Source organism: Brassica napus, chromosome A4 (genome assembly GCF_020379485.1).
Source record: "Brassica napus cultivar Da-Ae chromosome A4, Da-Ae, whole genome shotgun sequence".
NCBI lineage: Eukaryota > Viridiplantae > Streptophyta > Magnoliopsida > Brassicales > Brassicaceae > Brassica > Brassica napus.
The window spans coordinates 19038987-19066897 of NC_063437.1; the positions used below are offsets into that span (position 1 = coordinate 19038987).

General features: G+C 32.5%; 4 protein-coding genes and 1 non-coding gene across 16 annotated transcripts; 1 reads left to right on the forward strand and 4 right to left on the reverse strand.

Annotated features, from left to right (window-relative positions):
• Nucleotides 1-1721: 1721 nt before the first annotated feature.
• On the reverse strand, nucleotides 1722-10347 carry LOC106392397 (zinc finger protein 10). Of its 12 annotated transcripts, none has more exons than XM_048778590.1 (4): nucleotides 3470-10347; nucleotides 3214-3353; nucleotides 2101-2288; nucleotides 1722-2025 (listed from the first exon to the last, which is right to left on the reverse strand). In XM_048778590.1, exon 1 carries the CDS (start codon nucleotides 7523-7525, stop codon nucleotides 6623-6625), a length of 903 nt encoding a protein of 300 aa, XP_048634547.1. In that variant the 5' UTR covers nucleotides 7526-10347; the 3' UTR covers nucleotides 1722-2025; nucleotides 2101-2288; nucleotides 3214-3353; nucleotides 3470-6622. The 12 variants fall into 12 exon arrangements, with proteins under 12 accessions (XP_048634547.1, XP_048634546.1, XP_048634542.1 ...); XM_048778589.1 differs by having other exon boundaries at nucleotides 2101-2814; XM_048778585.1 differs by having other exon boundaries at nucleotides 2101-2159; nucleotides 3420-10347.
• Nucleotides 10348-10551: 204 nt separating this feature from the next.
• Nucleotides 10552-11092, forward strand: LOC106450246. The gene has a single exon (XM_022718877.2). The coding sequence runs from the start codon at nucleotides 10583-10585 to the stop codon at nucleotides 10829-10831; it is 249 nt and encodes an 82-aa protein (XP_022574598.1). The 5' UTR covers nucleotides 10552-10582; the 3' UTR covers nucleotides 10832-11092.
• A 2351-nt stretch (nucleotides 11093-13443) lies between these two features.
• On the reverse strand, nucleotides 13444-14922 carry LOC125608333. The gene has a single exon (XM_048778591.1). It carries the CDS (start codon nucleotides 14840-14842, stop codon nucleotides 14207-14209), a length of 636 nt encoding a protein of 211 aa, XP_048634548.1. The 5' UTR covers nucleotides 14843-14922; the 3' UTR covers nucleotides 13444-14206.
• A 6446-nt stretch (nucleotides 14923-21368) lies between these two features.
• Nucleotides 21369-21835, reverse strand: LOC106448914 (glycine-rich protein 23-like). Its single transcript, XM_013890734.2, has 2 exons — nucleotides 21517-21835; nucleotides 21369-21430 (listed from the first exon to the last, which is right to left on the reverse strand). Exons 1-2 carry the CDS (start codon nucleotides 21833-21835, stop codon nucleotides 21369-21371), a joined length of 381 nt encoding a protein of 126 aa, XP_013746188.2.
• A 4658-nt stretch (nucleotides 21836-26493) lies between these two features.
• Nucleotides 26494-26600, reverse strand: LOC125608487. Its single transcript, XR_007339377.1, has one exon. It is a non-coding gene; the product is annotated as a small nucleolar RNA R71 (small nucleolar RNA).
• Nucleotides 26601-27911: the final 1311 nt, after the last annotated feature.

The following is a 27911-nucleotide window of genomic DNA, read 5'->3' on the forward strand; positions in this document are numbered from 1 at the left end:
TGTATATGCAAAATATAAATGTTAATTTATATAAATTATAAATACATATATTATTGGGTATATGAATATTTTTAGCAATAAGGTGAATTTATTAATTTTTTAGATATAACTTTAGCATTTTCTTTATAAGAAATTCACATTTTATTTTATTTTTAATAATATTCTTATTATGAATTTGCGAGATAACTCATTTAACTTACGATGAGAATGAGATTAGATGATTAGAGTTCGAATTAATGGATACAAATTTATATACTAAATAAGCTGAGTTAAGGTAGGATATAAAATACTCTAATTCATGATAAGATGAACCAAGTTGAGAGAACTAGCTCATTTTAATATCTCAAGAAACTTGTATGTCATATATAATCTTTACATTATCTCACTCGTGGACAACTGTGATTTATAATTGAGAATAAAATGTAATACACCAGATTGGTAAAGCGGACCAACCAAATTTGTTTGGCCTTTTCTTGTTGTCAGGATCCCCTGTGGAACTTTTGCTTACATATGTACTTGTGTGTAATATATTTTAGTTTTTCTCTGTAATACAAATTATATTTTAGTTATGATTCTAAGTCTAATTGTTAAATATTTGGAACACATATATCATATATGTCGACTGGACTAGCGGACAACTACTGATCGTGCTGCAATTCTATACATGATCATACAAAAAAAAGTTGTACAAAAAGAACTTTGAAAAAAAGAACTAGGAAATAATAGATATTAATAATGCAGGGGTTGTCTTGAACCATGTGAATCTCAAATTATCTAATTTTATCAAAGTAAACCATGTGAAACTCAAAAATCATCTCATATTACCAAATCATGTCAATTACAAATACCTGTAATGGGGCAAGAAGAAAATACAAATGCTTATGAACCCTGTCTTTATGTAATGTCATTTTAAATGTTAATTTATCCGATTTCGAATTTTCTGTTTTTTATAGATCTTTAATCTTGTTGCTTTGTTTTAAATACTGTGTGATTTAGATCACTACGTACTACTACCATCCACCGCATTAGTGTTTATCCATGCGTCAATTGGTATTCAAAAACATAAATAAAATTGATTATATAGTGAGTTGCCAAAACAAAATTGATTATATAGTGAACTAGAGTCGGCCCGCCCTACGGGCGAGAAGTTGTAATAAAAATTATTTTATATAAATTTCTATTAATTTTATGAAAGATTATAAAAACCTTGTATATGGAAAGCGATATTATAAACAAATAAATAATAAATAGGATTTTTAGATTAAATTTACAGTAATCTTCATTGTTCTCAATTTTTCAGAGTAAAGAATTTATATCTTCATTACATGTAAATTATTTGATGTTTTGTTAACTTGGTTTGCATAATTTGGTTGTTGTTTTTAGCTGTAAGATTTGCTCGTAACAACTGTTAGTGGTATGATTATGCTGTTTTTTTGTTTTGGTCGTTATTCATCAATCATGATTAGTTTAAATAATTTCTTCTTATGCTTAGATTCCTGTACATAGTTTGGTTCTTGTTATTGATTTGGAATGTAGGTGGTGTGTTTTGGATTCAGTTTTGTTTTTTAGGTAGATGCCATGTAAACACTCAGATGTGTGATTAAGCAATAGGTCTCTGAGATAGTGATTCTCCAATTTAAGTCCAAATAGAGAAGAGTTGGGAAGGTTAATATTTGAAGGTGGTGAAAGGTTTATAAAATATTTTCGTTCGACACATTTGCTTTATTTATCTAAGCTCATACTATATGTTAAAGATGTAATGATGACAATATTGTAGACGATCCTTTACAATGACATGGTTAAAAGATCATTGGATGAGGAAACAATCTCTGCAATTACTGTGAAAATACATTACCTACGTAAGCTAACCACAACTCCAATAGCATCATCATCATTACATCTTGAGCATGTAAAAGATGTGAAACCCTGCTGTAGCTTTTGATAGCAATTAGAACAGGAGAAGGAGCACCATCCATTGCTTGTCTCAATTTCACTGAATTTGGCTTTGCTAAGGAACTCACCAGTCTGCAGGTATAGACACGCAGAGGATGAGTGAAAGATGAATCCATGATTGCAGTACCAATAAGTAAATTTAAGTACCAGAGGTGGGGAAACAAAGACATATATGACTATATGAGCCAGACCAAGACCCACCTAGCCTAGAGGGAATAAAACAACAGTTGCAAGAGAGTTGAAATATTAGGATGAGGTTGGACTTTCTTAAACTTTAAGAAAGTTCTTGCCGGCTTGAGTTTGTTGATCATAATAAAAGTGTGCTCTGGACGTTGCTTTGAGGAAAAAGAAAACAAAAATTTGCTCTGAAAATCAGTAGAACTAAACTAAACAAAGTAGTATCAAAAGATTAAAAAGGTGATAATGATGATTCTTTATGATGACTATTCATGAAAAAAGTAATGAGTAACTAATAGTTTATAGAGCATGAAACATAATAGCAAAAGTGTGACTTGTGAGCTTGGTTCAGAGACTTGATGAAAACTATTCTTGACGGACGATGTCAGAAAATAATGAGAAATTTTCAATCTTTTTAAGAAATATCCAAAAAGCTCCGAACTTTAATATGTATGAATGAAACAAAGTAGCAAAAGTTCACCAACTTGCCCAAGATATTTCTTTATGATAATGAAGACAAACAATGATAGAATGTTCATACTTTGTAGAAATTCCCCAACAAATCCAAACTTGAAGACATATGGATAAAACAAATGAGTAAAAAGTGTGAGCCATCATAGGCAAACACACATTTTCTATTATACAGAACCAACTCTTCTAAGTCTCTTTAACCCTTTATTTAACCTAAAATCAGGGACAGAGTTTGTTATTAACAACATACACAAACTGTAGATTAAAGAAGTAATCAGTAGTCTTTAATAGTCTTGTAAAAACACAAAGTACATAATCATTGAGAGGAGAAGAGGAAGAAAGAAGACTATCCGTTTTGGCGCTTGAAGTGCAGAACTATCACAAAAAAAACTTGGCTAAGGGGTGATTCTTTAAGATGGTGAAAATAAAGAATGAGCAAAATCCAATATATTTTAAAATGATCCAAAAACTCAAACTTAAAGATATAAAAATGAAACAAAGTAGCAAGTCCACAAAAGAAAATAGCAAAAAGTGTGAAGCTTTCCTTCAAAAACTTGAATAAAACAAAGTAACAAAAGGTTTTATTTTTCTTGAAAGATTGAAGAAACGTACTATTTTGGCTACCAAGCATATCGACCCTGTTAAGGAAACAACGGTGGAGCTCCGGCGTCCATCTGAGTCGAGGCACCGGAGACCGTACATATGGCCTAACTCTGCCGCCTCCGTAACCTTTGCCATTCCAATTCCAATCTCTGTAATTATTGGAAAGAAAATGATTTAGGGGAATGAGCTGATAAAATTCACAGATGGGAACTCACATATTTATAAAAAAGAGGAAGCGTTTCCACTGATGAAGAAGAATCTCAACCGGCGCAATCAAAACTCTCGGAACGGATTAAGCTCGTCGACTTCACCAACCCCATCGCTCGAATGGCGGAAAAAAAAATCTTTAGAACCCTAATTTTTGATCAGACGCGGTAGACCAATATTGGGCTCTGTCACTCGGGTAAAGCCTGAAGACCAATCTCACTAAGCCCAATAAATGTCGATGGTTATTTAATGAAACGCAAAGTTTTAAGCGTTAGGACAGGTGTCGTCCTGAGAATGAGCGACTTAGTGACGTGGCTCTCTCAGGAGAGAGACACATTTTTATATATATATAGATTTAATCGAGATAAATGATTTTTGCAGTGTTGTGTAAGTAATCTCACATTCGAAAAAAATAATCTCATAGTAATATGAGAAACTCGTGATATGAACCAATAATTAATACATGGTTAGTTGGTTAGGTGGCGAACGAGGTTTAATTTCATGTATATGCATAATTTAATTGGTGATGTTTTTATATACGAATTGTATTGGTCTTTGTAAGTTCTTCTTCTTTGATGTCAGAGGGAAGTGTCGAAGACGGGAACTGGCGGTGACATGTAGATGCATAATTAATAGGTTGCATAGGCTACCATTTTCTTTAGTGGAAGCTCAAAGATGCGAAGGTCAACTTGTTTAGGCACATCTTAACGATATCTAGTTGTCAAACCAAAAATAATAATAATTAATGCTTCCTGTGATTCTATAGGCAATAAGAATTTTAAAGAATTTAATAATGTTATTATTCTAAAGTTAATAAAACAATTTATTTCCAAAGTAACACAAATTTTTATGTAAGATAGTTGTTTACCTTTAAATAAAATAAAACTAAAACATGATGTTAGGATTTCCTCATTCCAATTAAGAAATTAAAATTTATCCATTGGAGAAGGGTTTTAGTAATTTAGATATTGAATTTTTTTCTATATATTAGTTACTCATTTTAAAATGCTTACAATTTTGGAATCAAAACTTGATTTCGTACCATTTAATTTTATGTACTGCATATTTTAAAATAATCAAACACGAAAATTGAATTTGAAAAAATTACTCTTAATCAACAATATATCTTCAAATGGTGGACTAATTAACTTGATTATTACTTCATGTGTCACGACTTTTGGTTCGACTGTGTGGAAATGTTGTATATTAAATAATTAATGACAATTGTATTTTGAGACCATTCGTAGAGTATTCTGGACTATATTATTCTATAAGAATCATCCAAAATTCCGTGACACTAATTCTTAGAATCCAAACAAAAATTCTCTTCACATATTATATAGATAATTAGATATTGAGAATTGCCAATTTGTCATATTTTAAATAATAATTTAACTATTCGATGTGAGTTACAGAGATTCATTCCCCATGTGAGAATGCTCTGCCCCTAATCGAAGACTTCACTTCCACCTATGCAATGTATAGTATAGAGAAACGACCATTTATTATAGAAACATAAACTCTAAAGTGTGTATCTAACTGAAAATCGTCGGATGTTAAACTTAAAAATCCGGATCATCTTTTAATTATAAAAAGAATTATATTTACCATTTTCAATGGATTGTTGGGGAGGGGGTTGAAGAGATATGCTTGCTTAAAAATTACAAAAAGATTTTAAAGTTTATGAAATACTATATGCCTAATTAAGTAGACGATGATGACCCACGGGCTAAAAAGTTAGGGCAGATACAAATAGTTTATTAATTTAATTTGATTCTTATTAATAATCTGCTGAGACAGAACAGGCGAAAGGGAATAAGTGTTGGGACATATTTGGATTTTGGTGCTCTTTCTTATGCTTATTTTTATGATTTTGACAGAATGACATGTTCCGGACTGAGATGCGTGCGCGTGTACGTGGAAACGAGCTAATTAGGACGTTTAAACATATAATTCATGATTACCGTGGTTACATAAAGGCTGTTCTTTTCATAAACACAGAGTTTAGCGGCAGCGGCCAAAAATTAGACTACGACGGAGACCAAAATAGCAGAATCAAAAGTTACGGTAGGCTACTGAATTGCCGGAAAGACAAAAAACGAGACGCTTGTGTCGGACATAATTTCAGCGTCCTTTCTCCTTGATGTTTGTTTCCGCTGCAACTAAAAATAGGTCAGCGATATAATTGATCCAGAGTTACTTTGATCGCAACTCTCACGGTTAGTTGATGCAAGAATAGGATAAGTGGATAACAGATAACACCAACATTTTGACTGCGCATATATGTGATTTTCTTTATTTTCTCTATGAACTAGTATTGAAATATATAAGCCGAATAATTATTTTTTCAGAAAATCCAAAATACACGCAAACTATAGATATAAATCATATTCACATTAGAGCCATCGGAAACCCTATATAAATTAATAGATTAGGAAACTAAGATCTATGGGACAATTATTCATCATTCTCTGTCTCTCTCTGAAATCGTGACAGAAATATTCCTTCATCATGTGACTTTATCTTAGATCGTGGTTACAATTCTAATCACGTAATCGTGGTCATAGACCGTCAATTGTAAAGTATTTATATGAACGCATATATAAATTGCTGCCGAGTTCCTATGTTAATTTCATATAAATAACTTATCATAACTGAAGCTTTACCAACAAAAAAAATACTGAACCATAAATTAATTGGCCCATCAGTGACCCCGTCAACTAATCTTCTGTGAATTGATATCTCAACGTCATACTATTTGATAAATGAATGATCTTTTGGTATGTTATAATTAGCTTTGTATATGATTCATTGGCGAGAGAATTATCTTGAATTGTAACTATAATGTGATGTATTCTGCCAATATAACTATGAGAAATGCTACGAAAATATTTAAGTACGAGAAAGTAGTGTATTACTTGATACTCCCTATAACGATATATATATGCAAGCTTCCAGTGCTTTACATTCTGATATTACTTGATACTCCCTATAACTTTTTATTATTCCATTGAACTGTTATTTTCATAAAATTTCTCAAAATAATAGAAAGAAACTCTCCAAAATCTGTATATATCCATACATTTTAGACAATGCAAACCTAAGGAAAGATAAACCCAAGTAACACACATACACATATTCCCATACAAATTTTGCATTTTGTATATAACTTTTTTCCCTGCCTCGTACTTTTTTGGATGATATCCATCAATCAATTTCCCTTTGGTGGATCAGCCCCTAGCCTAAGCTCAAGATCTAAATCCTCAAAGTGACCACCCTTATGTTTGATCTCCTCGTTTCTTGTAATTATGGCACTCTTACAAGATAAACTTGAAACGAAAATCGACGGCTGCGATGAACTCTCACGCATTCGTCTTCTCTTAAGGCTACCACCCCTCCCCGTCTCTTTATCGCTCACTTGAGCAGTAATCGGATAACCCTCGTGGATCTCGACATTCATTCTCAGTGAGAGATCAGTGGTGTTTCCAAGATTAACATTTGCTGTATCCCCGTTCTTTGGCACATCTCTCTCGATCTTTCTCTTCTTGCTTCCTTCTATAACCGGAGTTTCGTAAAGATCACAACGCTTTTTCTTCACGAAAGTATCCGGGCACGACCATGGGGAAGAAGAGAGAATATTTTCAGAATTGTTAGAAGGTTCTATAGCGTTTGGAGAAGAAGAGGACGTATCTTGTTTTTGAGGCAAACCGGAAGAAACCCTAGAAGGAGGCAGATATAATAAAGAAGAAGGAGAAGATGGAAGATCAATAGCACGGGAGTGTTGAGACTTAAAATGATTAGGTTTGGAGTTAAAAACCAAAGTATAGCAAGAGGTTTCACTGTTTTTATGAGATGGATGCTCCGGAGACGAAGAAGACTTGGAAAATAAGTATTGATCGTCAGATTGCTTAAGCCGTGCTCTGTCTCTTCGGTGAACGTTCATGTGGCCACCGAGGGCTTGAGCCGATCTAAACTCTCTCCGGCAAAAGCTACACGCGTAAGATCTTGGCGGCCACAAAGATCCGGCGGCATCGTCTTCCGCGAAGGCTAGCTCTTCCCATGATGATTCTTTGTTGCTTTTCTTGGGGATGAAGAAGCCACCAGGTTTCTCCATTCTAGAGGGACAGCTCAGAAGTTTACGGTAAACCCTAGAAGAAAGTTTTCTTCCTTTTTTTGGTGGTTAGAGGAACCCTAGATGATTAATATTAGGTGGTGGATTAAGAAAAAGATGAAGCAAGGGTGTAATGACAATAATGGAGGCCAATTATCACAAATTAATATTAACAAAAATTAAACGATCAAGGACTTGTAATTTAATATATTTGATTAGTCGGATCGTAGGGATTTTGGGGAGGCAGATGATGCGTACTTTGGATTTTAGCTGACTGATCTAAAATCTTTTATGTTTGCTTGTTCCAAGTGGCTATCCGCAAATAACGTATATTAGTGTTTTAATTTTTACATTATTTTAATTTTTGTGTATCATTCATAGAAAATAAATTTTATTGTATTATGTATTCTTGTGAATCAACAGTAGTTATATAGTAATCCGTGTAATATATACATGATATACACACCTACGTCTATGCTTTTCTCTGAGGTACATATGATTTTCGCTTCATAACAATCTTGAAGTAGGCGGGACCGGACAGTGGACGTAACTAACAGAGAAATACTTGACAGTTTAGGAAAATTTAACCTTCTTTTTCTTTCATTAACTGTCATTTTCTATGTAGATATCAAATTAACAGATGGTATTTTAATATGGTTTCACTCTTATCATTAAGTGTTTCAAAATGTGTAATGTTTTCTTATACGTATTTAGTTATTTTATCAAATAGTTACTTTAACTCTTCATATATGGATGTGATTATTTTCTTAGGTTTATATATCAATGTTAGATATTATCATATTAGTATCTCTATAAAACAGAATATATACCAGGATGAATAAAATTTTGAAGGTAAGTCTAGTAAAAGGTGTTATATTTTCACCCAAGTGTTAAATTCATAGAATTTCAAAAAAAATGATGATGTGTTAAATCGTCACTTCAAGTAAGTGTTAGATTAATAACAGTTTGATAATCATACTTTTTAGTTTTTTGGTTTAGGGAGTGAAATGAGACTAAAACCCAAAAGGACCAAACCAGATTTTGGGCTTTAACTAGTGAAGGCCTCGATGCCTTGATGTTAATTAAGCACGGGTAAACGAACAAAGGGTTGTCAAGTAGCTTAGATTTTGGATCCTTCGTGACTGTTATAATATGAGATTGCTTGTTAATTTGAAACTCAAAATGCAGCACGCTGGGAATAAGATTGCTTGTAGTTTCCAATTATTTTGTTCAGTTTGTTCAGGGCTTTCTACAGGTTTTCGACCAAAATCATGAGAACTAAATGTTTGTTGATATTCGGTATATTCTATATTAACATGGATACCAATCTTTCTTGTTAAACTATTTGTCATAGTCTTGTAAGAAAAGGTCCATGATTTCTTATATTAAATACGAAACTAAGTGTTAAATTCGTAACTCGTTAAAGTTTACTATCAAATGAGATTTCTTTATTGGGTTACTACCAAATGAGATAGTTGACATGACACTACTTGTGATATAGACAGGTAATCTTCATTAGTACCAATTAAGATATTCACACACGTTTCAAGAGTGATAATATTTTGTATTAATACTTATATATATATATATATATAAATGCCTTCCGCGTATATAAGTATAGTTTTATTGTTAATCTAAAAATCTTTAGGTTCAGTCAAATTAAGAATTATAGGATATAATCACAGTCATCATCCACATGAAAGATAAACACTGAATCAAAATAATAGTCAATCATACTGAAACTTCTTCAAAACCTAGGGATTAATTAATTTCTCAATGCCTAATAGCAACTCGCTAATATTATGTTACCAAATATAAACTCGCTAATATTAATTAAACAATACGAAATCGGAGGGTGGCCAAAACTTCGTAAGGCTCTGTTATTATATTTATATATATATATATATTTATCCCACATATCATGTATAACCATTCTATTGACATCGCACATTCTTTACTATAACAATCCAAACACATCCATCATCTTTATAAATATATTTTGATATTTTCCAACATCTGAAGATTTTATAAAATGCGAGACACTTCCAAAAAGAAACTAACTCATGTGTATCCGGTCTCGGATTATTTAACCAAAAAAATGGTTGAAATTCCTTAATTAGAAGTATATTACAACCAGTAGCGGCCCTGACCGGAAGCGGTGGAAGCTTGAGCTTCCAGCCTTCAATTTGTAAAGTTATTTTCCAGCCAATTACTTACAAAAGTCTTTAGCTAGTCAGTGGTTAGCGTGGTTATTTTTGAATCCAAGGTGACGAGTTTGATAGACTACAATACTATTTTCTTCATACACATACATTTTAATATATATATATATATATATATATATATATATATCATTTACTGAAAATAGATTAATTAATATTTCTACTTATGAAAGAGTCTTATTTTTATAACTTTGTTTCCGGTCTGTAAATATTCAAGGCCGGCACTGATTACAACATCGTCTTAAAACCACAAATCATTTTGTTTCGGTGTCTCTAAAAACCTAACATAAATATATAAACATTACGGATTTTGTTTTGTCAAACTAAAATTGGGAGGAGGGGGTATAGTATACTTCAACAACATCATTTGAATAAGTATTCAAAAATGAATCTTTTATTTTATAGTACTATCTTTCCAAAATAATTCAGTAGAATTTGACCCAAAAAAAAAAATTCAGTAGAATAAATTTATTCATTGTAAATCTACAACTCTCCAGCGGTCTAACTGCAAAATATTATAATAAAATTGGGTGTGGATAAATGTATATTTTAATTAATTTATCCGTTGAAGATAAACCCATTGGATCGGCCGTGGTTTCATATCAGGTCGAATGTAGCTTTCAGATTCTTCCTGTAGCTAATTTCACATTCAAAGGTTGCTTCTCTTATTAACCTTCAATATCATATAACAACTCAATGACGTACGAAAACGTGTTGTTACAGCAACATAATCAAGAAATACCACGTGGCAATTCCGATCTTCCTAAAAAAAAAACATTCCGATCTTCCTATAAGACCAAACGGTTCTGTTTCTTGAGCTGTTATAACTATAGCACAAATGGAGGGTCTTATACCGTTTGTTTACAGAGCCTTCATGCAAATCCGTTATGGCGACGACTCGTCGCTTTCTTCTTCTTACTACGTTCGTTTACCGGGTGATTCAAGCCGGTTCGAGAGATCCGATTTCGAAGTGTCGGGTCTTGGATCGTCTTCCAATATGGCATCGTCAAAGACCACAACCACGACCACTACGTTTGCTGTTTCCACTGGAGTCCAGTCACCCGGTCATCGTCGGGTCGTGACATGATGCGAACGCGCTTCCAAGGGAACCTGAAGATGCGCGTGACGGAAAGGGTTCGTGACTTTGTAATTACTACATGATTAGGCTTAGTGTCTGATATTTTTATGAGTGCTTGGAATGATCGAATAAACCTGATGTAATAATCGGGGTGGGGAGATTGATTCTCTAAGCGTGGGATTTTAACCAAAGGGTGGTCTCGTGACTTTCATGTGTTTATTTCAAGGGGGTTTAGTTGTATAAAACTATATATATGGATGTTTTCGTATACTCGTAAGAAATTATGTGCTTGTCTTACAGTTAATTATATGGTGAGTCGGTTACAGCTGATGTTTTACGAATATGGGGGTTTTCGATCAAACATGCAAAATATTTAAAAGAATGAATTATCTCATTTTTATTACAAAAATATTTAAAACAAAATGTTAACAATCTGAAAAGGATTAAATGGTTGGATTAACTCATTTCAATTAGAAATATATATATATATATATATATACAAATGCTAAAATTAATGAGAAACAATTTAAATAGACGGATTATATTTTTCAAAAATATTTTTACTTAATTTTACTGACTAGGTTTTACAATAAGTTGTTAACTAAGCTTGTTATATTTTTAAAAATACAAAACGATAATCTAAAATTAAAATTGAAAACATGATTATTAAAAAAATAAAATAAAATATATTATATTTTAATATATTAAAATTTTATAAAAATCTTTTAGTTTTTATTTTAAATAATTAATAAATAATTCATTAAACAATAGTCCATTGTTTCACATTAAGTGTCATTGTAGTGAAATTTTTTTGTTGCAAATAAGTGTTGTTTTAGCATTTTTAATGCATAATTTATTAATTTTATTTTTCAGTTTATTTTTCTATTGGTTGAAATATGGTTAGGTATATGAGTAATGATGTTTGTATATAGAAAATATGCAAAATTAATGTTAATATTCAATAAATTAATAAATATATTATATTAATAAAAAATAATTTTGAATTGGACAATACATAGTATAGTACAATATGACAAGATAACAAAATAATAAATTAATTAAAAAAAAACACTTCATGTTAATATATAATTTCAATATAAATATAAATTAATTAGTACATATAAAGTATATAAATAAAAACAAATATTGTATTTTAATTTCTATTCATAATTTTATAATATTTTTATACTATTTTTCATTTATGGTAGATAGTTTTATATATTTAATAATCGAATAAAAGCAAGTAAAAGTTTTATATGTAAAATTTAATCAATACATACTTTAAAGATCAATTCTTTTTAACATAAAAATATACTTCGAAATGTATAAAAAAATTAATAAAAAATCTATAAATTAATAATTTGTAATTTTAACATTATTAATTTGTATTTTTACTGTATATATTTTATATATGGTGTTTGAATATCGTCTATTTATGGGTTAATATAGTCTTATTCTTTGAATTTTATGATAACGTTATGGTAGAATGTCCCACTAAACCATAATCTTAATAAAACAATCACATCAATCAATAATTAAATAATCGCCCGATCTTATCGTATAAACCAAATAAATGAAGATTTCTTGAATAAACATTTCATTTAATTTCATTAATCTTCTTCTCCTTATTATCCAAATACGTCCAATAGGATCCTTTTCAATCGTTAAAATTCCATAAAGATTCAAATTTTTTCGTTCCTCTCTAGATTCTCGGAGCCGGTTTAAGTTTGTCGGAGTAAAATGTCTCAGAGCGGGCGTGCTGTCGGCGACTACTTGGTGGGTCGACATATGCATATCGGATCGGGTTCATTTTCGGTGCTTTGGGAGGCGAAGCATCCGTTGTTCACGGGACTCATGTGGCTATCAAGAAGATATCTATGGCCAGGCTTGACAAGAAGTTTCAGGACAGTCTCATGTCTGAGATTTTTATCCTCAGAGGATCAATCATCCCAACTTCATCCGTTTGCTCGACGTGGTCGTGGTTACACATCTAAAGTTAAAAATTCAATCCTTTCAGCTTCAACGCAATGTTTTTTTGCCGTTACTCTGTTTCTCTCTGTTTCTGAATTGAGCTTTGACTAGGCTTGTTGAATGTCTTTTGACTAGTCTGGACCACTTTATGGGACCAGGACCAGGACCAGGTTTGGACTGGGTGGAACTGCTTTTGAGTTTATAATATGGTACTTTCGTTCCTTTTTTTTTTTTTATTGTGGATTCTGCTACCATCACACCTATTGTAATGCAGATCTTTGCAACCTATGAGGCTTGCAGAAACATTATGCGTTTCACCATTGTATATGGCCCCAGAGATTGTGAGACTTCGGAAGTATGATGCAAAGGTTAGACCTCTTTTTTACTAAGCTAACTAGACATTTCTCTTAGTATAATCTCTTTACAATCTAACTTTAAAACACAGGCAGATCTCTGGAGTATTGGTGCTATCTTATTTCAACTTGTGACTGACGGAACCCCTTTTACAGGACAGTCAAATTCAGGTTATGCATGCTTTGTATCATAGGTTTTATGTATTAGGTAAGGTGTTTGTCTTCCGGTGCATAAAACTAACACATTCTTGCTTTTTTGTTCACAGTTGCCATTTCAGTCTAAGACAGTCCTGTAGCATCGATGCATGGCGCAAACCCAGACTCTCACCTAAACTTGACTTCCCTATCTTTTGTGATCACAATCAGATACATCATAGCCATCACCCATGCATGATGATTTTTACGTCTCATATTAGAAGCAACATTCTCAATTTTCATGAACCATCTTTACTTGTAAGTTCTAAAAGAAAAAGGAGTAGGGCTCGATGTTAAATATTTAAATTAAACCCATTATAATTTTTCATGCTCTAGCACAATAGTAACAAAATTAACATAAAGCATATTTGACAGAAAATAGTAGAAATCAATTTTATAAAAAGTAGTTAATTTTAGAAAATATAAGCATTTTGTATTTGTATATCTACAATTTTTAAAGTCATTTATCAAAGTCAAAACCCGATCGCTTCTTACAGATTAGGGCATTTTCTCCTTTGTTGCACCAATTAAGATCGCATCTCCACTGATCACCCATGGCTTATTGTGAATATCATCCCAGAGCGTTTCCTCTCTTCTATGGTACTGTTGAAAGTGTAAATAAAGCTGCCAAAGAACTCCTCCGTTTGTCCTTTAAATAATATTGAACATGTAATCATTCGATCACTTTTGAACATTGGCCGTTAGTTTAACATGTCCCGCCAAAGTAAAAAAAATTAATATAGTTTATAAAACACAGTTGACAACAAAAATTACATTGCATAAAACGAAAAAGAAAGCGATCAGAAAAGATAGAGAAATAAGGGACATAGGTGTAATAATGGCAGGATGTTATAAACATGCCATTTCAAAGCTGGAAGGCAGATATGACCCCAGCGACATCCCCCGTCATACAAGCCCAGGCAACTCGAGCGCCTATATACATTACATCCCTTTTTCTTAGTCTGTCCGGATCGGGTTCTTCAACCTCACCGGGTTCTTCAACCTCATCGGGTTCTTGAACCTCACAGGGCTCTTGAACCTCACGGGGTTCTTGAAACTCACCGAGTTCTTGAACCTCACCGAGTTCTTGAACCTCACCGAGTTCTTGAAACTCACCGAGTTCTTGAACCTCAATGAGTTCTTGAACCTCACCTTGATCTGTACTGTGGCTCACTTTCGGAGGCTGCTGGGTGCAGAGAGGATGGACGTCGAAGCCGCAAGGCTCGCATTGGTAAAACAACCCGTCGGTCGTTTCGTCGCAGATGTCGCACCCACGTCTGTCGTGGATTAACCGGAGCTCGTGCTGTGCATGATACATGCTGAGGAGGGTAGGCGGACACGTGGCACAGTACTCGTGAAGATCGTAGTTGCAAGAGGAGCAACGGTAGGTCCTCCCAAAGCCTTCGGTTTTACAGCCATCGCATATGTACCTTCCAACCCCGTCAACTTTCGTTAATGGGTGGATATGTTGGACTACTTCTTCCGCTTTCGACGGAGACATATCTCAAAGTTTCTTGTTTTAGTTCTTTTGTTCTTCTTTCTCTCTCTCTTTTACTTCTTGAGAATGATAGGACTAGAGAGGATAAACCTTGTTATATATATATATTATATCACAGGGTACGTAGTTTCTAGGAAATTGTCTGAAATGGTAATCAGGTGATATAACTATTTTTTGTGATCAAGTGGTAACTCATTGCAATGAATACATAAGAGAAAAAAAATGAAAATGAGTAGAAATATTCTAAACCAGATACGTATCCAAAACGTTTAACGAATAGTAAAGAGTTGATAATAAAAAATCGAAACAAAATGACGAGGAAAGTAAGGAAATTTTTATTTACTTATGTGTTTTGGAGCCAGGTATTAAAGATGGATTACATCTTTCAATAGACCTATCGAATAAACAGACCTCTCCACCCAAGTCGATTGGGTTTATGCCGATTTAAAGGTATAATTAGAAGGCTATCGAATATATAAGTAGAAGAGTTGAATCAAGTAAGGACATTCGAAAGTCGAAACACTTGGGAGACACAGCACAATAACTAGGGTTTACATAATTTTCATTGTTCTTGCTAATTTTTCTTTTACACATCAAATTTATTCAAATCTCTTTGTATTCACATCTGATCATTAATAAACAATTTTTAATCAAACCTACCTCAAATTTATATATTGCTTCAAATTCAGATTAAACAATTGACACCGTTTGAAGAAAGTTTTTGAAAATAAAGCCGACAATCGATCACCATGGTTCCCACAAACACATGAGCAACCCAACTGAGAGCCGATATGGCTGTCATGATGTAGATGATGAACGATATGATGGAGCACTTCACGAAGCAGGATGAAGCCAACAAGGCAACTAGCGAACGCCTCAACGTGATATATGCCGCTCTCACACCTCATGCAGCTACTAATCTGCAGCTACCAATGGTGAATAAACGCCAAGGAGAGTTCTTTGTCCTCCTATGGCACGAGAAGTTGGTCAAGAAACCAAGAGGCAAGTCGCCGACTTGTAGAGTGGGGTCCAAGCCATCAATTCCAAGATACATAACACAACGAGCTCGGACGCGTGCTAGCTGCCACCCAGAAGACTCCTTTGCAAAGGAAATTAATTATGTGAAGGTTCACCAAACTGAGAAATTCATTTCCTAAAAATATTAGTATTTGTGCATATATGTGTATATATATGTATATATATGATTGGATCGGGTATCCGTTCACCTAAATATTCGGTGTTCTGGATATTCAGATTTTTGTAGATTTTAACCGGATATCCGATTCGATTCGACAAATAAATAAATAAATATCCAAAAATAATATAAAATACTATTTTTATTACCAAAACAGATATTTACTTTTAAAAAATTCTAATAACTAATATAACAAAAAATGTAAAACTTATACAAAATATAATATTTATATACGTTACATATAATTTTTTAAAAATATGTGTATATATATGCATATATATGATTGGATCGGGTATCCGTTCTTAAAAATATTAGAATTTGTGATTTGTTTTATTTTTTTACGGATGTTACATATTAGTATTTGTTTTGTTTCGTAGAGTTACGGATATCTAGAATTTTTAGTTCGAATCAAAACAAACAACGAATTGAATCAAAATTTACGGATATTTTAGCCAATCCTAATTTTCACCAATAGATTTTAGTAATAAAATATATTAATCATAGACATCTTTACACTCGTAGAGAACATATATAATAAAAAAAATATTAATCATAGACAACTTTACACTCGTAGAGAACATCTCCGAAAATGTTGAAAAGTAGATGAGTTGACTTATCATCTTCACAAGTCGTTGACTAATTAATTTAGACATGAATACTAACACTAACATTCGTATGGAAAGGTAGCTAGTGCACCTACGGATATTACAGGTTTTAAATAGTATTTTTACTCGGTCATTGCAATTGTTAATTGATCACTAAGCGAAGAGTAGATTTAAAAATTAACAAATGGCTTTCTCAAAAAAAAAATTACAAATGGAACTTTAAAATAATCAAAGGAACACTTCTTAGACCAATTCAAACACTGTAATAGAACTTTCGTTTAGTCGTGTTATAAACGAAAAAAAAAATGTGTCCACTATTTTTTTAAAAGCTATGTATAATAACTCGTAATATGTGGTAGAGTTGAGGAGTTCGCTAAATATCTGACAATTCGTTGTCTAATTATTTTTTAAAATGAAAAATCATATATAAATTGTTTAATACATCGAAAGTGATAGTTTAAAAGTCTGAAACAAACTTAGATGAATAAATATTTGTAGCTAGCGGAAGTTGATGTTAAGAAACTTGTAAACATATTAAATATGGTTGTTTAGAATCTGAAATTCAATGGAGCTTAGTTTATAGAATTTTAATACATAGGGTTTAACCCTGCGAGAGTAAATTAAGCTAATTGTGTTGTTAAAATTCCAGAACGTTGGTTAAAGTTTCCTTATTGATCTAAGTTTCAAAAAACAAAGTTTCCTTATTGATTCATGCGTGGAAGAGTTGAGGAGATGATTGAATATCTGACAAGTCTTTGGCTAATCTATCTTATTAAACCAAAATCACACGAAAAAATTAAATCCATTTACTTATACTTCCTTTTGTATAGCCCTACATTTTTGCATTTTCGGTATTATTTTATTTAAACAAATACTCATGTTTACGTGTTGTTTCGATTAATAAAAACTTTTCTCAACTTGTTCTCATAAACAAATTAATTTTATGAGAACCATTCTCTCCTCCTCCCCCACGTCTTCCATCACCACCCCCAGCTAAGGCCACAAAAATATATGAAAACACCAACAAAAGAAGCAGCAGCTATGATAAATATTACCCAAATCTCAATCTTAAGCAAAATCTCCACATTTAGTTTTTTTTTTTGATCAAAATCTCCACATTTAGTTATCCCCACTAAAATGTATATATTATTCTTTTTTCTTGTCTTGCTGAGGTTTCCCTATAGACAAATAACGTCTTTATGAAGTTTATATGTTTACGTTTATTTTTTTTGAAACTATGTTTACGTATTGAAAGGTTCTTTTTTAGACTAGAAAGGTTCATATTGCGTGCGAATGTTAAGCTCTATTATTAATACTAGATTTTTTAACCGCGCTACGCGCGGATAAGATATTATATGTATTTCTCAATTCTAAAAAATAATGTATAATATTGCATTATATTATTTAAAGAATAGAAAATAAGACTACATAACATAAATATATTTTTTATATTTTCTTTGTGGAAATCATTATGTTGTTTGATTGTTGTACTTAATTCACATATTTGCATAGATATTTGTGATAGATGAATAACTATATTTTTATTATCAGTAAATAATATATATTTATTATATAATATAAGAAAAATGAAATTATTTACTTTTTAATAAACTTGTCTCATGTTGGGGACTCGGTTATAGACATATCATATTCGAATGAAACATTTTTACACTTATCAATGTTCTTAACAATCAATAAACAAATCTGAATATTAAAACAATATCTCATACGATCTCTTTGTGGAATAACTGCTTTGAAGAAATTGAATTTATGCATCAAAAAGGACTGGAAATGGATATGCATATGGGTTATCTAAGTCAGCTTTACAAAAAACTATTTATAGTTCATATATCATTTATGTCCACCCTATTTTTTTGTCCATCATTTCTTAAACATCTTGAAATAAGTAATGCTAATTAATAATAAACTTTTTGCTCACAAAATAAAAATCAAATTTGTTTAATTATCGCTTAATTTGTCTAAGTGATATATGTATTTCTCAATTCTAAAAAAATAATGTATAATATTGTATTACATTATTTAAAAAATATAAAATATGACTACATAACATAAATATATTTTTTAAATTTTCTTTGTGGAAATCATTATGTTGTTTGATTGTTGTACTTGATTCACATATTTGCATAGATATTTGTGATAGATGAATAACTATATATTTATTATCAGTAAATAATATATATTGATTATATAATATAAGAAAAATAAAATTATTTACTTTTTAAACAAACTTGTCTCATGTTGGAGACTCGGTTATAGACATATCATATACGAAGGAGACATTTTTACAGTTATCAATCTTCTTAACATTGAAAAAACAAAATCTACATATCAAAACAATATCTCATACGATCTATTTGTGGAATAACTACTCTGAAGAAATTGAATTTAGGCATAAAAAATGACTGAAAATGGATGTGCAGATATGTTATCTAAGTCTGCTTCACAAAGTACTATTCATAGTTCATATATCATTAATGTCCATCCTATTTTTTTGTCCACCATTTCTTAAACATCTTGAAATAACTGATGCTAATTAATAATAAACTTGTTGCTGGAAAAAAAATCAAATTTGTCTAATTATCGCTTAAATATTTTATTAATATGGTCAAAGAAGCTTTTAAGTGATATCATAGTTTAATTTATTAGTTTTTTTGTTAATTTTTAGAGGTTTTTGTATTTAAGATTTTTTTCCATATTAAGCTTCTATTTCTTTCACATAATTGATATATATATATATATCATAAAAATTACCATCAAATCAGTTTTACTTATTTATTATTTTGTTTTAAGGAAAATACACTTTTTAAATAATTTAATTTAAAATAAAATTATATATTAATTTGCTGTATTTTAACAATTTCATTGATTTAATTAATTTGCTTTGGTGGATAACTTAAAAAGTTTTCATATGAATCGGGGAAAGCAAGTTTATGTTGTTATATTATATTTATTTTGTGTATATAGAATCTATATATAATGCTAGTGTAATAAAGAAAGAACATTATTTTTTTGTAACTTCAAAAATATACATTATTACAATTTAAAATGAATCAAAATTGAATAAAATGGTAATTAAATATTTGTAAATCTAATTGTTTAGTTGGATTCTCATGAAAAAAAAATCGATTGGTTAAACAAATGTTTCAAAATTTGTTGTGGTATTGTTTTGTCTATAAATTATAAAATTTATTGAATTAATATATTTAATTATTGCATCCTTAAATAATATTTTATTAAGACATTATAAAAATATGTTTTGAGTTGTTTTGTGAAATTGTACAAAAATCTATGCTTTTTCATATTTGTAACTTCAAAAAGATACATTATGATAATTTGAAATTAATCAAAATTGAATAAAATGGTAATTAAATATTTGTTAAATCTAATTATTATTTTTATCTTGTTTAGTTGGATTCTCATGAAAAAAAATTGATAGGTTAAACAAATGTTTCAAAATTTGTTGTGTTATTGTTTTGTTTATAAATTACAAAATTTATTGAATTAATATATTTAATTATTGCACCCTTAAATAATATTTTATTAAGACATTAGAGAAGTATGTTATGAGTTGTTTTGTCAAAATTTTACAAAAATCTATGTTTTTTCATATTTGTCACAAAAATTTATATGTTAAACTTACTTTTACAAAATTCTTAACTTTGTCACGAAAACAAAAATCTATGTTTTTTCATATTTGTCAACGTTCTCACACTTTCTAAGAATATATTAGCTTAGTCACTTACTTATTTTTTTTTACAAAACAAAGTATCGGAGTCTTGAAAGTTGAATTCATATTATTGTAAATGTACATAAGAATTTGTGATTATATACTTAGTGGTTCTTGTATATGTGTCCAAGAAAGTTTCAATGGCTTAGTGGTAACTGTCCTATATATATATATCATACTAACCCGGGTTCGATTCTCACCTTCGCATTGTTTTTTTATTTTTTACGAAAAATAAATGAGATGACATGGCAATTTCGGATTCTCTGATTGGTTGATTTTTCTATCCTATGTGGACACTCTCTCCATGGCTTATATCCCCCTTTTAGTATAGTAACAAAAATCTATATTTTTTCATATTTGTCAACGTTCTCACACTTTCTAAGAATATATTAGCTTAGTCACTTACTTATTTTTTTTTACAAAACAAAGTATCGGAGTCTTGAAAGTTGAATTCATATTATTGTAAATGTACATAAGAATTTGTGATTATATACTTAGTGGTTCTTGTATATGTGTCCAAGAAAGTTTCAATGGCTTAGTGGTAACTGTCCTATATATATATATCATACTAACCCGGGTTCGATTCTCACTTTCGCATTGTTTTTTTATTTTTTACGAAAAATAAATGAGATGACATGGCAATTTCGGATTCTCTGATTGGTTGATTTTTCTATCCTATGTGGACACTCTCTCCATGGCTTATATCCCCCTTTTAGTATAGTATAGATGTTTGACATGTATAAAATTCCTCTCTTTTATATATGTAGTAAATGTTCGAAGTCGTTGATGCCAACTATGATCAATCTGTTACTAAAAATATGTATAATGATTACATGTGGTTATATTTTTTATTTGTCTAATTAAAGATTTAGATGGATTGAACTGGACTTGAATTCTAAGGAATGGTTTTTATGCTTAAAACACCTAGTAATATACATAAATAATCAACAAATCGCACTACTAAATTTTTAGTGCTTATCACTAGCAATTTTCCATATTATCATCAACTTTTGAAAATATGATAGGAAAGAAACTGACACAAGCTAGATATTTCAAAAATAGAACAAACACAAGCTAGCTCAAAAACCTCCTCCTCCTCCTCCTCCACCACCACCACCACCACCACCACCTCCATCACCACCAAATCCACCACCTCCACCGCCGCCACCGCCAAAACCTCCGTCACCTCCACCACCATGACTCCAAACCCCTCCATGGCCACCAAAATCAGAACCACCTGTTAAACCTCCATCACCGCCAAAGCCACCTCCGTTTCCTCCACCACTCAACTCCACATCCCCACCGCCTCCATCCTCTCCTCCCCCATCTCCACCTCCTCCGTCGCCACCACCTCCACCTTTTAGCCCGCTTCCAGTCAAAACCGCAAGAAATATAAAAACAGCAAAAGTAGAAGCGAAAGCTATGATGATGATTACAAAAGTCTCCATCCTTATAAACAAAATCGGCACGTATAATTATCCTAGATATTTGTATATATATGTACTTTGTTGCTGCAGACAGATAACGTGTTAAGTTTATACTGACTTAGACTTTGATTATTCCATGTTCAATGGTTTTTCATTACGGGTAAAACTTGAGAAGAAGAAGTTGCTTGCGTACTAGCTTTGAAGAAATGTATGACGGTTTGACACGGTCAACTGGACTTGAATCCCAATTGGTTCATACATTCAATCGTTGGCACACAGTCTTGACCATGAGAAGAAATGCGCAGGCACGTAATCACCAACATTTTTACTAAGAAATATAAATATATAGTCAAACCTCAGATAAAATGCGTATATATATAGAATAACACTTTGATTCTTATAGAGAAACTCTATAATTTAATATTCAATAAACTATTAAATGTATTGTTTTATTAATAAAAAATAGTTTTAACAATCCAGTACATGTATCTTTATTTTGAATGGACAATAAATATGATAAGATAACAAAATAATAAATTAATATTTTTTTTAAATACTTTATGTAAATATAAATAGAAATTAATTATTAATATATATGAAGTATATAAATAAACAAAATATTGTCTTTTTATTTTCTATTCACAATTTTAATATATTTTGATGTTATTTTTCACTTTACACTTTAAAATATATTTATATTTAAGGTACATATTTGTATATATCTACTAATGGAATAAGAATAACTAAAAAATTATATGTAAAATTTAATCAACATATACTTTAAAGAACAATTCTTTTTAACATAAAATTTACTTCGAAATGTATATTTTTTAAAAAAAAGTTTATAAATTAATAATTTATAAATTTAACATTATTAATTTGTATCTTTACTGTATATATTTTATATATGGTGTTTGGATATCGTCTATTTATGAGTTAATATAGTCTTATTCTTTGAACTTTATGATAACATTATGGTAGAATGTCCTATTAAATCATAATCTTAACAAAACAATCACATCAATCGATAATTAAATAATCGCCCGATCTTATCATATAAACCAAATAAATGAAGATTCTAAAATAAACATTACATTACATTTAATTAACCTTCTTCTGCTACTACATCCTGATTATCCAAATCCGCGCAATCGGATCCTTTGTTACCCGACGGGTCGTTGAATAAAGACTCAATTTTTTCGTTCCTCTCTAGATTATTGGAGCCGGGTTAAGTCTGTCGGACGAGTAAAATGGCTCAGAACGTGTTGTTGGCGACATGATCGAGGTTTACACATCCAAAGTTCAATCCTTTCAGCTTATATGGTGATGATTGTTTGTTGAGTAGTCTTGTTTGTTTGGTTTCTAGATTTTGGATTTTGGTTTTTGGTTTTTAGTTTTTGGTTTTTGGTTTTTAGATTTTAGATTTTGGTTTTGCAGTAGATTTTAGTTTCTTGAAAAACATTAATGGTGATTTTAGATTTTAGATTTTAGTTTTTAATTTTTATTTATAAAATAATGAAATGAAAATATTATCAGTAGTAAAATATTTATTTCAAAAACGGTAAAAGAAAATATAATTTATGTTTAAACATAAACATAAAAATTTATTTCTATGTTTAAACATAAAATAGTTGATTTTTATTTTCAAAAAAAAAACTAACAAAATTTAAATAGATTTTAACACTATGATAAGTATATAAATTTATGTAATTTGAATATATTAATAGCTAAAGTTCTCAAATAAAAATTTAATTTATAGTGCAATAAATATATAGTACGTATAGCTTTATAACAACTTCAGTTATATTTTATACAATTGTGTATGGTAAAATATTAGTTAAAACATTATTAAATAATTTACCTAAACAATGCTTCAAAATTTGATAAAATAAATATATTTTTCTTAATTAGATTTTAGATGTCAGATAAATTATTTTTATTCAACTACAAAGTTAGAATAACTAATGTTTGAGCCGTTCAATTTATATAGAGATTGTTTTGCTATATTAATGCATTAATTTTAACAAAAGAAAAGAAGAAGAAAAAAGTAAATTCACGTGCATTGGTGAAAAACCAAGGAAACATAGATTCTGGTTTTTGTTAAGGAGGAGTAGTTATTTTCAAAATTTGGTTTCCCTACAATTTAGGGAATCTATTTTCTAAAAAACTTGATTGGTAAAAAAATAGTTTTTAGAGAAACAAAAACCAAAAACTGTTTCAATTTGAATGTCTTTTGTTTTGGGCTCTTTTGATGTAAATCTCCTGGGAAAGTACATTTGGTGTTGGAGTAAACTCCCTTCTTCACATTTGAAAAGGACCTCCTCATTGCAATCGTCCACTGGTTTTTAACATTTGATGCCAAAGTTGAGAGAATAGACACTGAATCTAGTCTTTTGACATCAACAGAACTTACTTCCAGATATTAGTAGAACCAACCAGCGAGTGGATAGTGATATCTTGCATATTTGCATTGTTTTATCCATTCATCCATGAGCATTTTCATCATATAGATTAGGTTTCAGACATGTTTAGGTTGCATTTTGCATACATGAGTCTCTATTAGGTACTGGAATACCACATGAGGCTATTTGGAGCTCAAAAGAGGTGAAAAGGTGACCATTGAACGAACCGAGCATGGGAGCGACCTCCCGGAGCGACATCACGAAGTCGCTGTGTCCCACTTCTCAGAGCGACCTTCCTAAAGCGACGCCATGAAGTCGCTCGCGTTCTCATTACTCCGAACAGTCTTAGATGACCCTGGAGCGACCTCTCAGAGCGACCTACCAAAGTCGCTCCCGATCCAGAGCGACCCGTTGGAGCGACTGCACAAAGTCGCTCGCGTTTTCACGTCCGGAGACACACAACTCGCTCTCGGAGCGACCTCTCGCAGCGACCCAGCGAGGTCGCTCCCGAAGCTTGGAGCGACCTGTCCAGAGCGACAGGGAGAAGTCGCTCGCCATCTTGGTTCCCGGAGACAAGAAATCGCTCTCGGAGCGACCTCTCGCAGCGACCCAGCGAGGTCGCTCCCGAAGCCTGGAGCGACTTGTCGGAGCGACGAGCCGAGGTCGCTCCGCGCCTATTATCTGCTCGATTTCTATTTTACTTAAGGGCCTTTTGGTCATTTCATTATGCACGTTTTGCACTTGGAAAAACCTATGTTTTAAACATCTTTTGTAGCCACCAGTGGCGGATTATCTTTTATCTTTTGATCTATTGAGAAAGACACAAGAACTCTCTTGAGAAGTTCATCTCTTGGATTTTGATTGTTATGTTCTTGTGTTCTTGTTGATTTCTTATCTATTTCTTTACATGATTAATCTGAAATCCAATATGGGTTTAAGAGGAATCATGGAGATTAGTGAGTAATCACCTTTTGAATTCATGGGTTAGGGAGATTAAGGGTGATTAGGTTAGTTCTAGGATGTTTTAGTGTAGATCATTCTTGTTCCTTGCTAGTAGAGTATTCATAATGCATCTTCTGAGTTGGCCACTCAAAAGTTGATCAATAGACATTTCCCACCCAAAAGGTGTTTGATGAAATGCCTGAGACAACTCTCCTAGGCTTTTAGTATACTTTGCCAAAGACATTTGTTGTTAAAGATGCTAAGATAGCTAATAGACTTGTTAGTAATGATTGCTTTCATATTATTCAACCAAAGACATTTGATGTTTGAGATATGTTAGCAAATGAGCATTCATCTAGACATAGAGCTTGCTTAGAATTGTGTCTAGGCTTAAGGTTGATAGTTTGATTGATCATTTGCCATCCTTAGTTCGATACTTGATCACCCAAGGTCTAATCCCTATGCCCATGAGTTCTCTTTTCCCTTAGTCAAGAAAGTATCATTCTGTTATTTGCTTTCTAGTTTAGTAGTAATTTAAAACCCATCTAAATCATTGGTTGCACTTAGATTAAGTGAGTACTTGCATTCTCAGTGCTTTGATATCCCTCAGAACTGGTTCGACAATCATTTATACTACAACATTTGTCTTAGGAGCCTTGAAAACTCCTAACATCAAATTGGCGCCGTTGCCAAATTCTGAGTAGATTTGAACATTGAGATTTAGTCACTTGCTTGAGACTAAGTCATTTTTATTTTCTTTTGTTACTGATTCTCTTTCTTCACCTCCCTTTAATCTACAGGTGTATGAACTTGAGGAGCAGGGGTCCATCAAACCTAGTTCCAATAGCTGCAGACATCAGAGCTTTAGAGAGAGAGAGTGCTAGAAATAGAAGAGAAGAAGAGCTACAGGCTCAATTGCAGAGACTGAACACTGATATGGGAGACATACCTCAAAACCAACAGCGAGCAGCTCGACCCATTGGCACTTACGACCGCCCCAACATTCATGGTCATAGATTGGGAATCCGAGCACCCGCTGTGGCAGCCAACAACTTTGAGATCAAATCAGGACTCCTCAACGTGATCGAGAACAACAAGTATCATGGCTTGGCTCTAGAGGATCCATTTGATCACTTGGACAGGTTCGACAGCTACTGTGGGTTGTCAAAAACCAATGGTGTGTCCGAAGATGCCTTAAAGCTCAAGCTATTCCCTTTCTCTTTGGGGGATAAGGCACGTCAGTGGGAGAAGTCTCTACCCAGTGACTCCATCACTACTTGGGATGACTGCAAGAAAGCATTCTTGGAGAAGTTCTTCTCTACTTCAAGAACTGCTAAGCTGAGAAACGAGATTTCCAGCTTTCAACAGAAGAACTTGGAAGGCTTCAGTGAAGCCTGGGAGAGATTCAAGGGCTACCAAGCTCAATGCCCACACCATGGCTTTTCTAAGGAGAGCTTACTGAGCACATTCTACCGTGGTGCTCTTCCTAAGTACAGAGCCAGACTGGATACAGCTAGCAATGGGTTCTTCTTGGGGAGAACTGAGGAGGATGCAGAAGAGCTGGTTGACAACATGGTAAAGAGTGATGCAGTCTACAGTGGAGACCACGACAGAGGCAGTAGAACAGATGATAAGCAGACGAGGAAAGAGATCAAAGCTTTGGAAGACAAGATCGATCTACTCATTGCTGAAAAAGCCACCCAAGAGCAGCTGAAGTTTGTTGGTAACTCCAAGCAGGAAGATCCACTTGCTGTCAATGAGGTTGAGGGGTTGGAAGGTCAAGAGGAGTTGTGTTTCATCAACAACAATGGTAGCTGGTACAAAAAGGAGCCCAACTTTCAGTACAACAACTACCAACAGAAATCCTACCCAAACAACCAACAGAGTGGCTATCCGCCAAGAAACAACCAGCAAGGCAGCTATCAGCCTCAGCAAAACCCCTCGTCTGGTTCCTCTGCTCCTCAAGAGAGCAGCACTGATACCTTACTGAAGCAAATCTTGGAGTCTCAGACTAGAAGTGAGAAGCAAGTTGGTTATGAGTTGAAGAACCTTCATTCCAAGATTGATGGGAGCTACAATGAGCTCAACAACAAATTCTCACACCTTGCTTCTACAGTCAGGAATTTAGAGAATCAATTTGCTTCCATGAACACTCACCAGAATCGCCAGCAAGGATCTCTACCTGGAAAGTCTGACCAAAATCCCAAGGAGGCCAAAGCTATCACCCTTAGGAGTGGTAAGCAGTTACCTCCTAGAACCCTCACCAAGGATGCTGAGAAACTAGGTGAGGGGGTTGCCATCAACATAGATGATGAAGTGGTGATTGTTGATGAGAAGATCAATGACGAGATCTTGGAGAAGATAGTGGAAGCCAAAGGTAAAGGAAAGGTTGGAGAGGAGAAGAAGACAGTAAAGGATGGTGAAGTTGTTACTCCAGCAAGTGAAAGTTCTTTTGTTCCTCCTCCCTATGAACCCAAACTTCCATTCCCTGGTAGATTCAAGAAGCAGCTGCTAGAGAAGTACAAGGCTCTGTTTGAGAAGCAAATGAGTGAAGCTCAGGTTGCAATGCCCATCATCGATGCTTTCATGTTGATTCCTCAATACAACAATTTCCTGAAAGATGTTGTAGCTGCAAAGAAGAAGGAGATGGAAGGCATGATGATTCTTACCCATGAGTGCAATGCCATCATCCAGAGGCTTGATGTTCCAGAGAAATTAGAGGATCCAGGAAGCTTCACACTACCTTGTGCTCT

Bases quoted from the DNA above. Each gene is read 5' to 3' on its own strand.
- LOC106450246 (XM_022718877.2), top strand. From the start codon at position 10,583: ATGGAGGGTCTTATACCGTTTGTTTACAGAGCCTTCATGCAAATCCGT.
- LOC125608333 (XM_048778591.1), bottom strand. From the start codon at position 14,842: ATGTCTCCGTCGAAAGCGGAAGAAGTAGTCCAACATATCCACCCATTA.
- LOC106448914 (XM_013890734.2), bottom strand. From the start codon at position 21,835: ATGGAGACTTTTGTAATCATCATCATAGCTTTCGCTTCTACTTTTGCT. The intron at 21,431-21,516 runs GTGGTGGTGGTG...TGAAATATCTAG, and splicing joins TGGATTTGGTGGTGATGGAG to CTTGTGTCAGTTTCTTTCCT.
- LOC106392397 (XM_013833212.3), bottom strand. From the start codon at position 7,525: ATGGAGAAACCTGGTGGCTTCTTCATCCCCAAGAAAAGCAACAAAGAA.